Below are 22,252 nucleotides of genomic sequence, written 5' to 3' on the forward strand. Positions count from 1 at the left end.
TGGGGAGTGGCTCTGAGCTACCCAGTACAGGCCTGTGGCTTAAATCCCAGTTCTCAAGCATCAGCAGCCAGTAGGGCCTGTTCATCTTTATCTGGCTGGGAAAATTGCCCTGCCAGGTAACCAGGGCGTTAGGCTGGACGGTCAGGGAGGCAGACAGAGGGGGCGGCCACAGCCAGACCGCCCTTGGTGCCTTGGCTCTCATCTGAGGGAAAAGATGCTCCCATGACCCACTTGTTTGTTGGAGGGAGGCGGAGGCTAGGAGTGACGACACCAGCTAATTAGTGGCTGCAGAGTGCTTCGAAAACATAGGTGCTCATGTTATTACTGCTGTAATTAAGCCTCCCCTTAGCACTGTATTTTATGATCAATCTTCATCAAGATACCTGTGGCAGAGGTCAGGTGCTGGTAAGCTACAAGGGCAGTGACTTCTGTGTGACCCGGAGTTGGATTGCCCACCCCAGAGTCACAGTGTCCACTCATGGTCACCAGAGCCTCTTTAGATCCCAGGTCTGCTAAACAGAGAAGGAAGGCAGGGCCACCAGCCCCCACTGCCCTGGTCAGGACTCCACAGGACCCACCAGCGAGTGCCTGATGACCTGGCTGCAAGGGCAGCCACAGCCTTGGGATCCCTCCCTGAAAATTTTTATACTCTGGGGGCATGCCAGCAAGGTGTTGGCCAAGACTAAGCATTACTGGGCTAAAAGTCATTCTTGCCATCCCTGATGACAGCAATCAGCAGGGGGAGGTACCAGTAATGTAGAAGTGGGGGTGGGGGTCGTGTTGGGAAAAAGGCAAATTGAGTTCTAATAAGAACCGAGGGCTGGGACAGAGTACAGAAGCCTCATTCGAGAGGCCAGAGTGAGAGGTGGAGAACACAGAGGCAGGAGCTGGCACCCCTCCGTCTTACTGGAGACTCCACACACACGTGCTCCAGGCCCCCGGCTCTCGCACCTCCCCGTGGCCTGGCCCAGCCACCAGTGTGTGGGCCCAGGACCAGCGTGGGCAGCTCTGGGGGATTCATTGGAGACTCAAGTTCTTGAGCCCCACGCCAGACCTACAGACTCAGAGATTCTGGGGTGGGGGGCAGCAGGCTAATGCTTTCACAAACCCCCAGGGGCTTCTGAGCAGTGGTTTGGAACCACTGACCAAAGATTCCACAGCACTTGGGGATCACGGGATCCACAGAGTCACACAGAGGGCACAGGGAAACTCTGCAGGTAGAGGCTCCTCCGGGCATGCAGAGGGGCCTTTCCCAGGAACCGGCCATTTCTGATGGGAATCGCCACCCATCAGACTTAACACAAGTCTGAGTTTATTTACTTTTGAGTGGTGACAAGGGCTTGCCTTGAATCATCCATACCTGCTTTCTGTCACCGCCATAACCAATAATATGCATTTGGGAGTCAGCGGGCAGGGTATATCAGTGGTCAGCACCTTTGGAACAACACATTGGCTGGAGCCTGTGAACTTGGGCTTCACTGGCACATGCTACCAGGTGGCCAAGGTTGAGAACCCGGTGGGTAGGGGTAAGCACAGCAGGCAAACGTATTTCTACATAACTAGAATAACAGACTGGCTGGGGGAACTCCAAACAGAAGCATTTCCTAACCTCAGCTGCACACGGGAATCACCGCAGAGGTTCTGCTATAATTGCTCGGGCATGAGATGTCTAAGAGTTCCCTGGTGTCCCCAGTGTGCAGCCGAGGGGAGGCCTGCCGGGTTGGGATGAGCTGGGGCCTGACTGGGTACCATCTGTGTGGACAAGGCACTCTTATAAGTGTGCCCTGCTAGCCCCTGCCCATGAGGCCACTGGCATTGCTGGCTGAGGTCTGGGACGGCAACAGGAAACCCCAGGGGTAAGTAAGACCTTGATGATGTTTCTCTCAAACCCAGCTGTAAATCACTGAGGAGCACGGGAACAGCCAGGAGCCAAAAAGATAAAACTGGTGCTTCCTTTTCTTATCAGACATGAGGGCATTTATTCCTGTTAGCTAGATAAACAGGAGCCTGAGTGAGCTACAGTCATCCTGTTTGGATCAGAGCACCAGGCACACAGGGGGCAAAGGTTACCACTGTGCCCTTCTTGGAGGGTGGGTCCCAAGTATCTTTACCAGGTCTCAAGGTTACCAGCTCACCAGATCCTGTAGAGTTGGTTTGTGGGAGAGCCAGCTTCTATCAGAGGAAGCTGATGTCGCCAGGTGCCTATCCGTAGAGGCTGCCCAGCTGTTCCTTACCAAAGAGGGGACATCTCCATCAGCGTGAACATACCTCTTTGGGTATCTACAGGGAAGGAGAAAAGAGCAGGTCACCCAAGGGTTCCTCACCCCTCCCCTTGTGCCTTTTTGTCCCTCCCCACATCTAGCGCAGACTGTGCAGTCCTGGGCCACTGGGAGGAAGCCTGTGCTAAAGTGAGAGACTCATCAGCATTTCTGAACCTGGAAAGTCATTGGTGAATAGCAAGACCATCTGTAGACTACTGAGCCCTAGAAATCTGAAAGAAAGGAAAAAAAAGGAGTTCTACTTAATTTTCTTGTTGTATAATCTACCAGGATCCCAAATGTTTTAAGAGTAATAGCCTTGGGGTTTACATGAGAACTAACATCTTACAGGCCTACAGACCGGGCCTCCAGATCAAGGGCTTGTCCAGAAGAGGGTGTCACTCAAGTCAAGACATAATTTAATCACATTAACAACAGGGATTGGTCCAGGAAGAGGCTCGTGACCCAAGTCAAGTCCATCAGAGACTTCTCTATGATTTTCAAATTGGAACTAAGGGAAGAAGGCTCTTCTTTTATGTGGACAACATTAGGGAGATTGTGCAGAAAGCTAGACCGGGAGGATGGCATTGACACCAGAGGGCAGATGTGGAGAGAAAGGGTCCTGAGAGCAGGCAAGTCCCTTGTCCCAAGCATTCCTGTCATTCTCTGGGTTTGCTTACATGAACTGGTAGATTCCTTTTCGCTAGTCTGTGTGCGTGCTTAATCACTCAGCTGTGACCAACTCTTTGCAACCCCATAGACTGTAGCCCACCAGACTCCTCTGTCCATAGGGATTCTCCAGGCAAGAGTACTGGAGTGCGTTGCCATGCCCTCCTCCAGGGGATCTTCCCAACACAGAGATTGAACCCAGGGCTCCTGAATTGCGGGTGGATTCTTTACCATCTGAGCCACCAGGGTAGCCCAAGCATACTGGAGTGGGTAGCCTATCCCTCCTCCAAGGGATCTTACCAACCCAGGGCTCAAACCCAGGTCTCCTGCATTGCAGGAGGTTTCTTTACCAGCTGAGCCACCAGGGAAGCCCCTAGTCTAGTTGGGTCTATTATTTGCAACTGGAAACTGTAATGCCCACAGGAAATCTCGGATGCAGAGTGGGAGGCCCCATGTGCCCAGATAGAGAAGAAGGTTCAACCCCCAACTTTGCCCCTGCCACACAGGCTGTTTAGACCAGAAGAGCAGGAAGGGCATTGTTTGTGGCTTAGGTCTGTGGGCAACTGCCAACACTGAAGGAAAAAAAGGACATTTGGATCAGCTGGCATCCTCACTCTGGAGCCCCCGTTTATAATCAGCAGCAGAGGTGGCAAAGTCTGGGGCCACTGTCACTCCTCTGACTTTGCGTCTAAAGCTGAGTCGCATGCAGAGGCCTTGGCTGTCCGGGACAGCAGAGGTCCTCAGGGGACTGCCTCGTAGTACCTGTCTAACTGCTTTCACCACCCCCTCAGCAGAGACTCCCTTAACCACCTCAGAGGTCTTTCCATTTAACCCGCCCACCGCCTGGGGCAATATGCTCTGAATCCACAGCCAAGAGTCCCTGGACAGGATCTGAGCCATCCAGCTAGCCAGGCAGCATCCAGGCAGGAGACAAGGCCAGCCTCGCCCAGTGATGGATGAAAAGGGACAGTCACCTTTGAAACGTAGGATCCTGAATGCAAATGACAGGCCTGCCTGGCAGGAGCCTGTTGTCACCACAGGAAGATAACAGGGGAGAGAATGGAGGCCAGACAAGCAGGGCTCTTTAGCCTTCAGGGCTTTCTGGCTGCTTCTCAATCAGTGTCAAGTTTCCAACCTCAAGCCAGACTCCAGTTTACAGACAGTTAAAGCCAGAAAGGGGAGGACAGGAGGGGTTGCTTCCCAAGTGGCGCTAGCAGTAAAGAACCCACCTGCCAATGCAGGAGACATAAGAGATGAGGGTTCAATTCCTACATCAGGAAGATCGCCTGGAGAAGGAAATGGCAACCCACTCCAGTCTTCTTGCCTTGAGAATCTCACGGACAGAGGTGCCTAGTGGGCTACAGTCCATGGGGGTTGCAAAGAGTCGGACACGACTCAGCAGCTAATACTTTCAAAGCCAGAGGAGGCAGTTCCAAGGGTCAGAGAACAGTACCCCCTACAACCCCTGCATTCCCTTTGTCCAACACCAGGTCCTTTGAACAAGCCCAGACACTGCCTCCACCCTCAGACACTGCCTCCACCCTCAGACATCCCTACAGCGCTGCACATGCCCTCATCCTAACCCTAAACTTTGTGTTCACAGGTGTCATGCTCTAGATTAGAAGGCTCTGGCTATAAGCAGGTCCACGGATCACATACATGGGGTTATTTTAAAAGCAGCTATAAACTGATGTCTGAAAAACTGACATGCTGTATATATTATTTATGAGAGCAAATGCCATGCCCACAAAGCTATTTCCGTGTGTTAGCTCACATTCCAAAGAAAGAAAGCTTTTCTGATCCTGTTATAGTTGGTAGAGCCTGTGGATGACAGCTGGTGGCCACAGTCCCCATTGCAGCCCACCCTTCGGCCATACCTGCCTACTGCTCGCTCTCTAAAACTGTCGCTTTCTCTCCTGCTGTCAAGAAGCACATGCTGTCCCCTGTGGCTGGAAAGTTCTCCCTCATTCATCTTTGAAATCCAGCTCATTTTTTGATGCCCTGATCAAAGTCTTCTCCACGAAGCTATCCCTCTGTGAGGAGACCTCAGCCCACAGTGTAGGTCCTCATCATAGCAGATCTGACCACCCTGCAGTTAGTGGTGTGTGTGTGGTTTTCCCCTTGAGATTATGAGCACCTTGAGGGCAATAACCTTGTGCTATTCCTCTGCATCTCAGCCTTCAGCAAGGCACCTGGTGGATACACACTAAAGATGGGTTGAATTGATATGCACGGGGTAAGTGCTTCCTCAGTTTTGATAAAGAATCTGCCTGCAATGTGGGGAACCTGGGTTCAACCCCTGGGTCAGGAAGATCCCCTGGAGAAGGGAATGGCAACCCTCTCCAGTATTCTTGCCTGAAGAATTCCATGGACAGAGGAGCCTGGCAGGCTACAGTCCATGGGATCACAAAGAGTCGGACGTGACCGAGTGACTAACACTTTCACTTTCTATAAAAAAAGAATCTGGTTGGGTGCTACTTACATTCTAGGTGGAGGTGGAAGGGCTAAGCTGGAATAGAATTGGAGCTTATTTATTTGAAATTCTTTTCTCCAGCCATCAAACAGCAATTATTTTTCAATTCCCCATTTCTCCAACACAAAATACACACACCCTAAACTCTAAAGCCCTAAATTCCTAAATAAGAGAAAGAAAGGGGCTGGAAGTTGTATGAGCTTAATAGTCACAGTTTTCCTTACTGGTTTCTTATTATAATACTTCTTTTTCATGCAGTAATTTATACTGAGGTGTTGGGCCTCCAGCCAGCTCTTGGTCCTTCTGATTAGAATTGTATTTTCCCCAAGAAATTCATTTTTAACAAAATTCTATAAAAACAACCACCATGAATCCCTCCAGAATTCGTTATAGAAAGTCTTTGCCTGTATTAAAAAGTGGATTCCAATTTGATCCTGGCTAGGCTTATCAAGACCCAGAGGTCTTGCTCGAACGTATCTGTGAGGCTGTGAAATCTATACTGAGGTGGTTACCAGGGCAAACTGGGGTATTAAGCCAGGCACTGCAGCCTGGGCCAAGAGCCAGCTATGACCTTCAGTCCAGAGATACCAGAACTGAAAATGACCTGTGGCTCCTTTTACCCCAGCCTGGTGTGTCCCAGCAAGTGTCTTGGGGTTACCCCGAGAGGAGGGTGTTTGTCTTTGGTTCCCATAACAATCTTCCCTTTCCCTACTCTGTGATGTCCTCAAACTCCTGTGTCACCTTCTTGGCTCCTGTACCCTGAGAAGCCTATACCTGGAAAAAGTCTAATAAGTGTGTTTACACTGAATAGGCAATGATAGGGAAAAGTTTAATGAATTACACATCTCGATGTTAGTAATAGAGATTTAAGCCAAAGGAATGAATATCTAATTGTGAAATTGAGGCCTCAGTAAGGCCATTGAGAGAAGCATTTTAGGGGAGCAAGGAAAACGCTTGATTAGGAACAGCCAAACAAAAAGAAAGATGCACTTCAACTGCTGGCCAAAATATTCCGACCAAAGACATTAGGTGTGCCATGATGGCTGACCCCAGCTGCAGAGTACCTTGTAGACAGCATAGCCGATGCTGAGCATGCCCTGTCCCATCCTCTTCTGTCGCCGGCGATTCTTCTGCATCAGCCCCAGCAGTACCGTGCAGCAGGGTTCACTGACGCCCTCCTCCTGGTGATCGTCCACCTCGTCCAAATGGATTTTGAACTGGGGATTGGTCCAGTAAGTGGCTGGAAGTCACCCAGGAGACGGTGGTTCCCCACAAGGCAGGTGAGGAGATCAGGAAGAACAGAATGAAAGGGAGGAACGTGATCATCCCCAGAAAGCATAACTCTGGCCAAACTGTGCCAGGTAAGCTGGCCTCAGCAAGACTGCTTTCCAAGGTCGTCAGCATTTCCTCCTATCTCCCTCCCCTCCCCACATACCAGCACACACACACCCCCAGCATGTGCAAACTTTGCACTTGTCCATTTCATCAACCAGGGGCCCTGGGTGCTTGACTGGGATATTCAAGGTCCCGATGTCCCAGGGCTACACAAGGTCCCTCTGGGGAAGGCCAAGTCTTCCTGGGGAAATGGTTAACATCTCCTTGTTCCCAGCTCCTGGCCTGTGAAGATGAACCCAACTCCTGGAGGAAGGAGGTGTCTGGGGAACAAGCAGGTCTCTGGCTCAGGTGAGAACAAAAGTCCAGTGAAGACTAGGAACCAAGGGGGCCCCTCCTGACAGGCTGTAAAGATGACCACTCTTGCCCCCAGGAAGCCCCCTCTGATGGGCCCCTGCTTCAGATCACAGCCTGAAACAGCCCTGATTACAGATCCTCTGTCCAGAGGCCCCGGGGCCCCTCTGGATGACTCGGCACTGCAGCCAGTGATGAGACACACTCCCTCAAGAGTACAGTGGAGAAGGAAATGGCAACCCACTCCAATGTTCTTGCCGGGGAAATCCCATGGATGGAGGAGCCCGATGGGCTATAGTTCATGGGGTCGAGAAGAGTTGGACACGACTGAGTGACTAGCACTTCAAGTCACTTCAGTAGTCTCCAACTCTTTGTGGCCCTATGGACCATAGCCCACCAAGCCCCTCTGTCCATGGGATTCTCCAGGCAAGAATACTGAAGAGGGTTGCCATGCTCTCCTCCGGGGGATCTTCCTGACCCAGAGATTGAACCTAAGTGTCTTATGTCTCCTGCATTGGCAGGCGGGCTCTTTACCACTAGCACCACCTGGGAAGCCTAATTGGCAATTAAGAAGCATGTCTGCCACGCCACCTGTGGATATTTTAAAAAGACTGCTTCATTTCAAATATAAAAAAAAAAAATCTTAAAAATAAATCTCTCCAAATAGCAACTGTACAAGCTAAGGCACAGAGACGGCAAATGAGTCACCCAGGGGCAGACAGCAATTCTATGACAGACTCAAGTAGCAAAACATAATTGAGGAAGACGGGCTTGATGGGCCATCTCCATGCCAGGGCCTCGATAAAGTCAATAATGATGTGCCTGGGGGCAGGCGGGGCAGGGGGTGGGGGGAAGTGGTAGGAAAAGAAGGGATCCTCTAAATAAGGGTCCAACTTGATGAGATAACAAGGCTTTCACAAATGACCAACAGCCACTGGTTATTATATTTTCTTAACAATAAAATTACAATCCCACCTTCCCAGAACCTCCACTTTCAATTTTTTTTTTAAGGACACAAGTGTGTAGATTTTAAAGCCAAATATCTGCCAACTCCAGAGGAGCCAGAGACAGTTCTGTAATCTTCTGTACTTACATCATTACCAAAGGGCAGGAACCATTCATCTCTTCTCGACAGCTAGCTGGCGGCACAGATGGGGTCGCGATTTCATGCATACAGATACCTTAGGCACCCCCTACAGTGCCAAGCTCCCAAAATGATCCATGCAAATTTCCAACACATTTTCTAAGAGCTTGCTAATGGTGAGCATATTTTAATTTCTCCCAAATGCAACATTACTGCAATCCCTACATATTTTTGTTTACTCCTTAACGGAGCTCGAAGAAGAGAATGGGTCATAAAAATAATACATCCCATTTGTATAACACTACACCGTTTACAAAGCACTTCCAAAAGCTGGTATTATCCCTCCACTTTGACGATTGGGAAATTGAAGCTTAGAACGGGGAAATGACCCTCCCAGGGTCCCAGAGCCGTTAGACTGAGCATCTGAGCAACTGTGGCAGGAAAGGAACTCCCTCCTCCCTCTCTGCTCAGTGTTCATCTCAGCCATCAGAAATGGGAGCTGAGGTTGGAGGGGGACAAAGAACCAGAGACCCAGTCAAGCCCCAGGATTCCACCCACGTGGGACTTTGTTCTAATGCTGCTCTCACACCCTGAGCACAGGCCTGCACTGAGCTCTGTCCTGAGGACGAGGCCCAACGCTTACACATCTAAGTCCATGAACAATGTCGACATCAAACTAGGAGAGGAAGCATGGAGCCTGGGGAGGTGGGAAGTGGAGAGGGTGGGTTTTGCTTTCTTTCATTTCTCCTGAGAGATGTGGGGCTGTTTTTCGGAGTTTCTTCCTCTGCTGCTGCCTCAGGTGATTCGACCTAGGAGGAGCCTGTATGTGTAGACATTAGTGATCTCCCGCCAAAGGGAAGGCTTCCCACCTTTAATAGGACAAGGGCCCAGGTTAGCACAGCAGCAGTGGTTTGCACCAGACTATCCCCACCAGGGAGGGTGCTCCGATGACTCCCAGGGGGAGCGGACAGTGGCCATTCCCACGCCCTGCGTGTGACCACCCCTGATCAGGCTGTCAGGCCCCCGCCACCTCCAACTTAGGTGCAAACAAAGCAGAACAGCCACTCGGATGCGGTCTACCGACACAGCGACGCTGCACCTGTCCCAGGGCGCAGTGGGCCAGGTGCCAGCCAGCTGGGCCGGGTGGAGACGGAGGAAGCCCCAGAGAAGAACAACAGACCTTGGTGCAGGATGCCAAGTGCATGGTTAGTACAAAGAAGAATAGCCTTTTGGGGCAAGGGGCAGGTGGGTGGAACAGAAAGTCTGAACACGCAGATATGCTGAAGAATGACATTACCTGAGATCGAGCTGCAGGTAAGGGGTGCAGAGTCACCACCCACCCCTGCTGCCTTGGCCTCCAAGCCCCAGAAAGAGTCTGGGCCACCAAGTGGTGTCAGGAGCCGGAGGACAGAGCGCAAAGGCATTGTCCCAAGATTAACGGATAAGGATGCCCAGCCCAGGGAGGACAAGACAGAAGACGAGATGGACCCAGCATCATCCTCCCCGCCCCCCATCTCACCTGGGTAGTTCTGGCAGCCTCCAGCCGTGGAGCCCCGAGTCCAGCGCCCATTGAACAGCACCAGGCTCCACTTGTGCGCCTCCTCGCTGCTCAATGAGTCCAGGGACAGGTTGCAGATCTCCAGCCGAGAGAACTGCCTCAAGAAATCCGAAAAAGACATCCTGGGGGCAAAGGGATCAGTGAGCTCTTGGTCAAGAGAGCTGGGCTGGAAAGGTGGTGGAAAGTGTGGCCCAGTGGGCACAGGACAGAGCAGAGGCTGTGGGCCAGCTAAATCTTTCCTACACCCCACAGTACAAATACGCAGTGATCATTGGCCAAATGTCTCAGTATTTCTTTTTAAATGACTTATAATTTACCAAACAATGGTATTTTAACACCAGTGAAAAAACTGTACAGTATTGGCAACTTCCTCACTATTGCTTGCATCTCTGCTCTTAAAAAGCTCCCCTCTTATATCCAACCAACCAGCAAAGAGACTGAACCCTAAACTGCAGAGATCCTCGGAGGTAAAATGAACCAAGTTACCACCTTGAGGTGACTGGTTAACTCTGGTGTCCAGCCTAGAGATGGTCCCTAAGCCACACAGTCTAACCGTGTCCTTATTATCTTCCTTAGGGAGTGAAGGAAGTTATTGTATTTTGATGCTAATCTAAACTTTGGACTTTGAAAAGATACAGAAACTGAGAAAGTCAGGCTGATAGCTAATCTTGAGGCCCAGATATCTTGGTTTCTACCTTTTACTGGAGTAAAAGGGGAAGAAGAAAGAAGACCCCTGGCAGGAAACCACATTGAATTCCTGGAACACCTAGAGAGAACTGCCCATGCGCAATCCAGGAAGGAACCCACAGCCAGGAGGACAGCACTCCTGCAGACCCTCTCACCAAAACTCTCCATCCTCGGCTTTCTTGCCCAGCTGTTCTTTCTGCCTGGGGTCTATGTAATTCCACTCCGGTGCACTGGGAAAGAAAGAATAAAGATGTTGTTTTAAGGAAGCAGAGGTGATAGTTCTTGAAGAGCTTGCTGCAGAGCAAGCTGTTTACTGCAGCTCTCAGCTTCCCACCCTCCCCACCTCCTGCCCCACCACCAACCCCAGACATGGGGAATACCGAAATGACTGAGGGTGGGCGAGGGGTATGAGATGATAGGGGATGCGGTTGGGGAAGGGACGGGACTCCACAGGCAGTAGCAGAGTGATCCCAGACATGCAGCAGGAGGAACCCTGGGCCATGGCTTTGCTCTAATTTCACTCTCCAGCCAAGTTCTACATTCATGTCTGATTCAGCCCCCCAGGCCCTGGATCACAGGCCTGGGCAAGTCCAGGGGAAGAGCTGTGAGAATGGCCAGCAGAGAAAGACCACCTCCTCCTCTTCTCAGTTGGGGAGACATCCTTCTGGCTTATCTGTCTGAGGTGAAGATACCGTGAGAGGGGCTAAACATCTCGGACACATCAACGTAGCCCCCTTCCTGAGCCTGCGGAATGCTAATCACACCCAGTTTTGTGACAGTTTCCCTGGAGTAATGGCACCCTGCAAGGCCCCCTGCTGGCAGCCTTTCCATGGCAATACCCACGTACTTTGTTCAAATGCCATCTCCAGCTACCTGACCTTTAAGAAGTGAGGTTTCCCTGAAATATGTATGCAGTGTCTAAATAACTAAGCAGCATCGAGATCCATCTTTAAAAAAAAAATCCCTTCTCTGAATGTTTTCAGCAAAACGTGAAGACCTCCTCTTGGCTGCATGAACACCAGGACTAAGCCCAGCCTCTTCCTCCAGGGGGGCTCTCAGGTCCCCTAAGGATCAGGCAGGGAAGCTCTTAGGGCCTCTGTAATTCATGGAAACAGTCACTGAATCAGAACCAAAGCTCAGAATGTGCTTGTCATAAACAAAGATTAGGAGACAAGTTGGAGAATTTGAGATCTGACCTAAATATCCCAGTTGGTCTCTTAAAACTAATTGGAAAAAAAATTTATTTTAATTTAAAGATATTGGGCTGAGGCTAGGAGTCTCACAGAGCTGCAGCACCCTCCCCCACAACATCCATACAGAAACACCCCAGGCTGCGTCTCCAGATGGTGGGGCCTGCCAGTCATCACCTTGAACCCCTGGACCTGTCCCAGCCTGTTACAGACTGAGCAGCATCAGGGAAAGGAGATAAAGTTCCATACGCCCTGTAAACAGCTTGGGAAACAGCTGCTGCTTAAAAAGGCCAAAACTCGGGATTTCGATTTCATTCAGCCATGACACGCTTTTGGGGCAGTTGGTGTTGGGTTTGGGTAAAGTTTTGGGTTTTGCTCCATCACAGGCAGTAGAATGACAAGTCTTTAATACAGGAGGCCATCTGTGGCCCTGGGGACGTGTGTTTCTTCGTGACACAAACCTGAAGGGAAGGACTGCAGTTATGAGCAGTAATGGTGTGTGATTAGTTCATAAAAGTAATAAAGTTCCCTTCCAAAGCCCTGGTGGCGTCATGTAGTACAGATAGCACATGGGGTGCACGTGAGGCTTAAGGATGTGTTTTTTGGGGGGTTGTTTTTATGACCATTCCCATTTCTGGCAGCTCTTCATCCATGACACTGGTGAGTGCTCCATCCTCCCCCAGTGGTGCCAACCTGCCTCCTGCCTCCCCCGTGCCAGCAGCGCTAACTAGGGCAGAAACCAGACCAGGCTCTCTCCATCCTCCCACACCACGGTGGCACTGGTTCCAGAACACAGCTGTCCCGGGACACCACGGAAGGCCTCTGTCTGGGTTCAGGCACCATCTCTGAGAGGCCTGGGTCCCTCCAGTCATTAATGGCTTTGTCAGGAGAGATCAGTACCCGCCAGAAATGAGCTCTCAGGGGGCGGGCACCCCTCCCGTTCATCCTCCTGCCTGCGGTGGCCAGTGGCTCCTCTAAGATTCAGTTCCTCTTTCTAAGCGCGTTTCTTCCTCGTGCCAAGGGGTTTGGCCTTTGTCAGAGTAACCAGACTTTGCGAAGTGGAAAGAATTGGATGGAGAGTGATGGGTCTCACCTTTGGATGACCGCCGTGGTACACAGCAAACAAGCAAACCCTCGGGCGCTAAGCAAAATTCCACTGAGCTGCCAAACTTGCAAATGCCAGAGCAGAGCGAGGAATTAAAGACTACTGCTGAGTGGGTTTTGTTTGGCTTTTCCCCACCTGGAACCATCTAACATTCTTTTCTAAACAGGCTGTGATTTGCGGACAGGAAGCGCTGCGAGCGCACTGCCCTGGGGGTCTCAGAATCATTGCGCGTGTTTCGACTGATGCCTTCCCTGCAGAGGGAGGTGAGCACGGGCAGGGAGGGAGGGGAGAACCTACTCGTCGCTCCAGGCCCCCTTCCACTCCACTTCGCCCCACGGGTTCCGGAGTCTGATCAGCCTCTCAGGACAGCCCCGGAAATCCACCTGCAAGGGCCACACACAAAGGCATCTGAATCTCCACACCCACCCCTGCCGCCCTGCGTTCCTGTCTGCACCTGAGGGACTTGCATTCAGTTCCTCAAAGGCCCCTAAACATTCTTCTTTTCACACAGTTTTTCAGGGCTTAGCTCTGTTTTTCACAATCTGGTTGAATAAATAGTGAGTCTAGCATAAAAAAACAAGCATCTGTCGGCTTTAACTTGACTTAAAATTTTATAGTTGACTGACTCAGTTCTTAATATATGAGACCCATTGATAATAAATGCCCTCCAACAAATACTAAGAGCAGAGCAATTAGCATTTCATGAGCCGGTGCTATGACCTGGGCACCAAGCTCGGCCTTTCAAATGCATTATCACCTCATTTAAACTTCACAACCATCCTATAAGTTGGGTGCTGTCATCATCTTCATTTTAATCTCCCTCAAAACTTTGAGACTCAGACAGGGTGGATATATGTACATGGATAACTGATTCACTCTGCTGTACACCTGAAACTAACACAACATTGTAAATAAAATATATTCCAATACAAATTTTAAAAACAACACTTCTGAGACCTAGACAGAGGGGTTGAATTATCCAAGATTACCTAGTTAGTAAGTAGTAGGTGGAGGACAGGCACCCAGGCAGCCTGTCTGAAAGCCCATACGTTCAGCCACCTTCCCCTGCTCTCTATGGAACCCCATCTGTGTATTTGCTCACACACACAAACACACACACAAACACGATGAACTGTTCAGTCTTCAGGATCTGACCTCCCTTTGTATCCTCCATCATGCCCTCAGCCCAGTGTTTACACATTCATGCTGAATTCATGTTTGGAATTGACTTCATTAAGGAGCGTATTTGTGAAACACAAATACACAGAGTGAACATTAAGGCCTTTTTAATAAATAACAAAAACTAAGACACCATTGCATTTCCCTTTTTGCCTAAGCCCTCAGGAAACCCAAAGCAAAATTAATTTCTCTACTGTCTTTAGCCCGGACTGTCTTCTGTATTTTGCCTTTGTTGTATGGTTTTATTGAGTCTGTGCTTTTCATTGCAAACCACTGCACATCCTTTTTGGAAATAGACTATAGTAAATAAAAATAATGAAAAGCTTAACCCATGCTTTTTCCTTGGGCTGGAGAGTAAGGAACATCTGCGTTCCTCTCACTATCACACCCCACCTTGAAAGCTGGGGCACGTATTACTGCCTTTTTCACCTTGAGGATCCTATGGGTTTCCAGTGCTTTACCTGTCAAACATACCTCTTAGAAAGAGTGTGGATCTAACTGACAATTTCTACAACTTTCCTCCAAAACCTTCTGTCCCTTCCTGGCCACATCTCAGAGGAGAGCCTGCATTTAGTTAGAACCCATAAAGCTGTGGCTCAGAGAGGTTACGAAATCCATCTCTGAGTGGGTAAGAGGAAGAAGGGCCCTTGTAATGAGGAGGAGAGTGTCAGGGGCTCTGTGCAACCAGAGAGGCTGCACCCCAGCAGGGCAGGGAAGCACTGGATGGTGATCCCCTCTCTTTCTCTCTAGGATGCCAGGGATTTATGGTAACACCGTCACGCATTACCCTACCCATCCATCCTGGCCCAATTTTACCTCTTCAACTCCTGTGACAGAGTATGCGTGACCCTTAACCAGCTTCTGGCTGGTGATGGCTTCCGTTTCGGCTGCACTGGAGATCTGAATTGAGAATAAAGAAGTCCACTCAGAGTGGCTGACCTTGACCTTCTTGGGACCAGTCCTACAAGGCTTTCTAAGCATATGCTGCACAGCCAGAGGGTCCCAGTGCAGGACTGGGGATATATGCAGGCGGAGCAATTAACCCCAGGTCAACAGAGCTCTCTCCATCTACTCCTCTTTGATCAGGCCTGCCTGCCAGTCCTGGGAAATGACTGACAAGCCTTTAAAATGACATAGGAAGCTGGGAAGTCATTTATTCCCCAAGAGGGATCCCACGACTGCCTGCAGAAGATTAACCATGACAACCCCTCTGGACCGGTCCCAGTTCACCAGCGGGGGTCCCCAGAGTCCCTCCTCAATAGTCCCATGCCCTCCCCAGGGTCCACATCACTTCTCTACCAAAAATCACACATATCCTGCTGGGGTTTTTATAGAGAGCAGAAAGGGAGATTGTTCCTGCCTGGTCATTTATATGTGTGAGACCACCAGGTAAGGAGAGAAAGAGCAGGTGGAGGGGCTGGTGGCGTCCAGAGCATCACCCCTCGTTCAAAACCTCTTCCCTTTTCTTCAGTGAGCTCCAAGCCCCCATCATATACTGTTGATCACTGTATTTCCAAAAATCCCAAGATTACTTAGCCAAAAGGGGATAGCAAAAGTAGGGCCCAGGATTGAGGGGTCAAGACTACATTCTTAGGGCAATTCCTGCATAACTAAAGGGGCTTGACACTTAGGGCTCCTAAAATTTCTGAGTTTATGAGACCAAACTCTGGTCCCTATCCATTAATTAGGTCTTGCCACCAGCTCCCACCTGCTAGGGACCAATATATCATGGGACTTACCCCGTAAGCCCCAGACTCTGGCCCAAAGCCTTCCCAGCCTCGAGCCCCCGATCTGGTCCCTTCCCTACCACACGCAGGGAGGAGAAGCAAAGAGAAACCATCCCAGCTCACGTCAATGGAGCAGGCCAGCAGAGACCCCGAGCGGAGGGCCTTCTGGATGATTTGGAACAGACTGGCCGGTGGCTTCTTCAGGTTATAAAACTCAGAGATGCCACCTGTGAAATCCTCAAACCCCTCCACCGTGGACCCTCCAGTGAGAGCCTCGTAAGAACCGTTGAGCCTGTTGGACGAGAAAGAACACGGGTATCATCCACAGCCATTAGCAAGGGGGTCCCGTGGGATGGGGCAGGAGTGCCGCTAGGACATGGTGCGCCCTGGAGGGCACAGGAGGGCCTTAGTCAGTTTCGTCTGTGGGCCAAGGAGGGGTTTAGGCACAGTTTCACAAGGCCAGCTCAGCACTCTGCCAGGCATGGATCTCAGAACACCTCTCACAAAGCCAAGTGCTCTTTCAAAAAGCAAAGTGCAGGACTTCCCTGGTGGGGTCCAGTGGTTAAGAATCTGCCTGCCAATGCAGGGGACACGGGTTTACAGGACACAAGCCTGCCTGCCTACAGCCCATGCTCCACAGCAAGAGAAGCCACCCTAATGAGAAGCCCAAGCATTGCAAATAGACAGCCTTTACTCGCTGCAACTAGAGAAAGCTTGAGCGCAGCAACGAAGACCCAGCACAGCCAAAAAATAATACATAAAAGTAAAAAGCAAAGTGTAATCCAGAGCTGACCTTGACATCTTGGGTTTTGGGGGAGTTGAGGGCATAGGTAAGGATGAAGGGGACCCTCCCTCAAGGCTGAGAGGACTCCTTTGGGGCTTGCTTTGGGAATAGGGCTGGGAAGGAACAGAGGTTACAGGAAAAGGGGACCAATCAATAAAATGAATTAAAAGAACCCCAAAGAAGACTTTGAACATTGAATGCCAGTGAAGAAGAATGACTCCCAAACAAAGGGTAGAGACTTTGGTGAGTCTGATATCTAAGCATATTTGCTTTATTCTTCTTCTTCATCACTCTTTAAAAAACTCACATTGACCTAAGAACTGACCTGGAGGCTTTAAGAAGACAAAGCCAACATCCCAATTCACACATTCGTTTGGGACAGAGCTGAGCTTTGAACTCCTAGCCCAAATTTCTGTTTCTCTTAGTTATTGAGGATACTGTACTTGTGGGGTCTGGGTGCTGGGAAAGACTTGGTCAGGGTACCCAGAGCCAGGGGGGAGGGGGCAAGCTCCCCCAGCTCTGCGTGGTCTCCCAGCTCCTACCTGCACCACTTACTTGGCATAGGCCTTCTCCAGCAGTGCGCTCCAGAATTCACTGCCTTCTTCGGAATGCAGGAAGAGCAGCTTTCCATTCTTGGTGGGGAGCCTGTCGTCCACGACCACCTCCACCCACTCTCCATACTGCCAGAACTGGGGGAGGGAAATACAGCATCCGCTTACAGGGATGAGCCGACAGGCAGAGTCCGCGTCCTCAGGGGACCTCGGAAGGAGCCTCGGAGCTGGTTAATGCTCCAGCCTTTAATGAACTGAATCTGTCATTTAAGAGCAGGATCTGTCTTATTTGACCATGCCCATGGGAGATGCCAGTGAAAGCGGAAAAGAAGTCCAGAGGCCGAATTTGTGAATAAGAGAACCTGCACCTCGCTGCGGCAGCAGTGTGTGACTCGAGCCCACATCTCCTGACCCTCCCTCCAAGTGCTCTCCTCAGGGCCACGTGCCCTGGAGGAGACGGGAGGGGATAGGCGTGTGGATGATTGGAGGAACGCAGCAAAGCAATGGTTCTCAAACTCAAGACCGCGTCAGAATGCCCTGGAGGGATTGTTAGAACCTAGGCTACTGGGCCCCAAACCCGGATTTCCGATTCTTGGCATGGGTCCCCAGACTATGGAAAGTAGGGTCAGGGGCCAAGAGCTAGGCAGGATACCTGAAAACGAAAGATTCCTGCATAGTTCTCCTGGAAGCTCTGGTCCCTGGGAACCACGCGGTACAGCAGCTCTCGGTTCAAGGTGAGGGAGGCAATGGCCGCCAGCAGCCAGCAGTCACCTGCGCCGGGTCGAGGGGGACACACACTGGTCAGGCCAGGCCTGCAGGCTCGCTGCTTTCTTTGATTCACTGGCCCGTTCAGTCCAGAGTCATGTGACTCCCTTCTAGGTCAGATAATCGGACTCTCTTCCTTAGTGTGTGAAGGTCCCACAGCCTTCTTGGAAGTTCTTAGCTCCTCCCTCACCACCTCCCAAACACACAGACACACACACACACACACACACACACACACACACACGCTGACCATTCCACATGTCCTAAGCACTCAAGAGTGGAGTAGAAAACAGAAAAGAAGAAGCAAAAACCAGCCTCTTTGATTCCTTAACAGCAATGTTAAGAAAACATCTGGGGGACTTCCCTGGTGGTCCAGTGGTTAAGAATCTGCTTTGCAATGCAGGGGATGTGAGTTTGATCCCTGGTCAGGGAACTAAGATCCCAAATGCCTCAGAGCAACTAGGCTCACACGCCACCGCTACTGAGCTCACGTGCCACAGGTAGAGAGTCCGTGCGCTGCAACGAAAAACTCATGTGATGCGATGAAAATCCTACGTGATCCCACATGCTGCAACCAAGACCCGACATAGCCAAATAAATAAATATTAAAAAGAGGAAACGTTTGGTTGGGGGAAACACTGAAGTGATGTGGTGAGTGCAGGGGTGTGTGTGTGTGTGTGTGTGTGTGTGTGTGTGTGTGTTCCTTGCTCCTTGGCCTTGGGTAACAGAGTTGCCTCTTGGTGTCTGTTGGAGGACTGCCCTTTTACGTTTCACATCTCACCATGACAGGCTTGATCTCTCATTGCTTATAACACTCCTGAGATATTAATTAGCATGAAATTATCATACTTTTACGCACAGCAAATAAAAATTAAGAGAGGTTAAAAATGATAGGGCTCAGCGCTGGTCACTTTGGAGATCCAAGTAAATGTAAAAGAAAACAGAAAAATGCTTTCTGTACAAGTCAGGACACCCCCATGCCCAAGCCCCTGAGCACTGCCTCCCTGGAGGGCATCTTAATCCCCCATGGTGTTGACTCCAAAGGTGAACCACAGGCCCCAGAAACCCCTTACTGACTTTAGCATCCTGGGGTGGATCTAGCATCCTGGAATTGATGTACACTTGTGCCACATCCATCTACCTGCTTATTCTACACCAGTCTCTGAGATCTCAATGTCCCATGTGTGCTGCTTGTTGCATGAACGAGTAAGTCCATCCTCCCAGTCCAACAGCTGCCTCCTCCCCGTTTCATTCCAGAGCCCTGCTTCTAGGAGTCTAGGGTTTGGTGACAAGTTTGTCCATTCCTATCCCACTCAAATGGCTCCAAAACCCAGCCTGCGTGTCACAGCCTTCACCTTGTCCACAGAAACAAAATCTCAACATCCTCAGGTTATCTTCAGAGGAAGTCCCTTCAACCTTTCAGAGCTCCTCTGAGGACTTTGTCCAACTCCCTGTTTTCTTTCAATGCTGTGGCCCAGGTTGCATACATAATCCAAGATGTTCTCTCAGATGCAGGCTATCTGAGCAGGCAGTAAGTGAATAGTGGGCCAGGAACCCACCTCCGAGCATCTGTCACCTGCTCAGAACAGCTCCATCACCAGCTCATCCCAGAAAGCCTTTTGGTCTACCTGCCCTCATCTCTCTCAACAGAGAGGCTTCTGATTTGGTCCCATAGTAATTCCTTTCCCTCTACCTTTACCCAATCAGGCTCGTGTATTTTCTCTCTTTCCCTCTCTCACACAGTTACTTTTTGAAGAGCGTTTCTGACCCAGAAGGCAGCCTACTCCCTGCCTCCCACTCTCACTGACAAATGCCCTCTTCCCTAAAGCAGCAGGGCCTCCAGGTGGGACCAGATCCAGTAGCCAGAGGAGATAAAAATTGGTACAGCAGGCCTGAGACTGCAGCTTCTCATTAAAGAAGACTCGAGGGGGCCAGTACCTCGTTCAAAGACAACTTCCAAAGAGTAGATAAAATAACATATTCCCTTCTCTCACTCCAGCCTTCTTCCTGTTAACACATGTGACCATCTCATTCCTCTGCTCAGAAATCTTCGACTTCCTCCACTGCTCAAGAGCAAGATAAAAACTAATGGAGCATCAAGACCCTTCACGACATGCCTCCTTTCTACTTCCGCTGCCTGCCTCCCACTGTCCTCCCACCGTGAGTCTGGTCTCCAGATGAACTCAGAGCTGCATAAACACCATGCCCTGGTCTTTCCCAGCGCGCGTGTTCACTCATCCATCCCCCCGGCTTGTAGAGTCCTTGCTGTAACACCATCCCCTTTCTCCTCCTCCATGAAGCTTTCCCTGATGCTTCTCATCCTCCAGGCGCAGGTCACCTCTTTTTCTTTGTGTTTCCCAAAGACCTTGTTTATATCTGCTGCTGCTGCTGCTAAGTCGCTTCAGTTGTGTCCAACTCTGTGCGACCCCATAGACGGCAGCCCACCAGACTCCCCCGTCCCTGGGATTCTCCAGGCAAGAACACTGGAGTGGGTTGCTATTTCCTTCTCCAATGCATGAAAGTGAAAAGTGATAGTGAAGTCGCTCAGTCGTGTTCGACTCTTCGTGACCCCATGGACTGCAGCCTACCAGGCTCCTCCATCCATGGGATTTTCCAGACAAGAGTACTGGAGTGGGGTGCCATTGCCTTCTCCGCTTGTTTATATCGGGTTCACTCGGATTTTTCTGTACGCTGTTAAGGAAAAACCTGAACTAACTTTTTGGCCAATCCAGGACTTCTCGGTGCACAAGCTCTTCCCTGTCCAATTCCTGACGCACCTCGGTGCTCCATGTGCTCCATCCCCAGAGCCCCCAGCACCTTTCTGGGCCACTTGAACAAGACTGGCTTCCTCACCGTCGTCCCCACCCCATCTCCCGCCCAGTCCTCTGCATCTCTTCCTCAGAACAGGCACATGGATCCCTTCATCTTGGCATCCCCAGCAGGTAGCCAACACATAGCAGGGACTCAATGTTTAATGAATAAAAATAAATGTTTGCAGAGAAAGACAAGTATCATATGATTTCACTTATACGTGGAATCTAAAATATGATACACATGAGCTTATATACAAAGCAGAAACAGACTCATAGACATGGTAAACAAACTAATGGCTACCAAAGGGGGATGGGGAAGGATAAATTAGACTTTTGGGATTAGCAGATACAAACTACTAAATAAAACAGATGAACAACAAGGTCCTACCATAGCACAGGGAGCCATATTCAGTACCTTGTAATAAACCATAGTAGAAAAGAATATGAGAAAGAATTTATATATGTATAACCAAATAACTTTGCTATACACAAAAGTTGTAAATCAACTATAACTTCAAAAAATGTTTAAGAGTTTTTAAAAATTTGTAAATATGTGAAGGTAGTGCTAGTGGTAAAGAACCCAGCTGCCAATGCAGGAGACATAAGAGACGCAGATTCAATCCTTGGGTGGAGGAAGAACCCCTGGAGAAGGAGATGGCAACCCACTCCAGTATTCTTGCCTGGAGAATCCCAGGGACAGAGGAGTCCAGAGGGTCGCAGAGTCAGACACGACTGAAGTGACTTAGCCCGCACATACATGACCAAATGAGTCAATGATTCATATTTTTGTTCTTGTGCAAGTTCCCAGCAGCACCTCACATGTTTGCATCTGAACATCCCTGGTGTGTGGAGAGGTGGAGCCCAACGAGGACATGCCCTGAACGTGACAAGAGTCAGCTCTGCCAGTATCAGGGGCCTCAGCCTCTAGAGCCAGAGGGCAGAGGGAGACAAGGGAAGATCACCGCAGAGGCACAGGCCTCTGGGAGTGGGCAGTGACTGGTCCGCAACCCTCCCTGAGGCTGGTGGCCTCTCAAAGAGATCTGAGCACACCTCCCTTCACAACGAGTTGCTGCCTTGGTTCTCTTCTGATACCAATGCTCTTGCTGCCAGACAGGCTGCTTCCAACGGCCCACCTTAGACGTACTCCTTAGACATTACAATTCACCACAAGGACACAAAGTGTCCCTCAGCTGCTGACATCAAAGGGGCTGCCCAGCTGGAGGAGAGTTTAATTTGTTCTTAATTTGCCTCATTCCTGACTTCTCCCCGGGTCTGCCAGCACAGGGCTGAGAGGAGATGCAGCGGGTACCGGGGCTCTGGGATGCCTGCCAGGGGCTCCGTAAGATATCGATGCACAATCATCACCAAGATGCTTTCTCTAAGGCACAGATCCAAATGAGCGTGTTCCTCTTCCGAGAACCCTCTTGGGAGGATAGACGTTTATGCTGTCGCTCAAAACATTTCAGAGATGTGTTTGGGGATCTGCCTGGACACCTGCACATATACATCGACTTCTCCTCCGTGGACTCACAGCTTGATCTTTGAGCACAATGTTAATATCCAAAAGCAACCAAGCGGCTTTTGAATCTCAGTTTAGTGGTGAAAAAGATGACAGAAAAAACTGGGAAAGAATCTTGATGGTCAAGGCCCTCCTCCCCAGCCACTCTCCAACGAGGGCAGGTTCCGGTTAGAGAGTCACCGACCAGGGAGCTAGAAAACGGCT

The 22,252-nt window shown here is 50.2% G+C and overlaps 1 protein-coding gene across 2 annotated transcripts in view; it reads right to left on the reverse strand.

The window, feature by feature from the left end:
• CAPN8 (calpain 8) overlaps positions 1 to 22,252 on the reverse strand; it is a 68,563-nt gene that overhangs the window by 15,372 nt on the left and 30,939 nt on the right. The window contains exons 3-11 of one of the 2 annotated variants that reach the window (XM_027564530.1): positions 17,604 to 17,722; positions 16,956 to 17,089; positions 15,740 to 15,908; positions 14,706 to 14,789; positions 13,008 to 13,093; positions 10,571 to 10,645; positions 9,690 to 9,850; positions 6,465 to 6,640; positions 2,269 to 2,280 (exon numbers count right to left, since the gene is read on the reverse strand). In XM_027564530.1, the coding sequence (XP_027420331.1) occupies positions 2,269 to 2,280; positions 6,465 to 6,640; positions 9,690 to 9,850; positions 10,571 to 10,645; positions 13,008 to 13,093; positions 14,706 to 14,789; positions 15,740 to 15,908; positions 16,956 to 17,089; positions 17,604 to 17,722 (1,016 nt within the window). Of the gene's footprint in view, positions 1 to 2,268; positions 2,281 to 6,464; positions 6,641 to 9,689; positions 9,851 to 10,570; positions 10,646 to 13,007; positions 13,094 to 14,705; positions 14,790 to 15,739; positions 15,909 to 16,942; positions 17,090 to 17,603; positions 17,723 to 22,252 lie in introns of those variants that run through there. The other variant, XM_027564532.1, reaches the window with a different exon arrangement.

The sequence above is a fragment of the Bos indicus x Bos taurus genome, chromosome 16 (assembly GCF_003369695.1).
Source record: "Bos indicus x Bos taurus breed Angus x Brahman F1 hybrid chromosome 16, Bos_hybrid_MaternalHap_v2.0, whole genome shotgun sequence".
Lineage (NCBI taxonomy): Eukaryota > Metazoa > Chordata > Mammalia > Artiodactyla > Bovidae > Bos > Bos indicus x Bos taurus.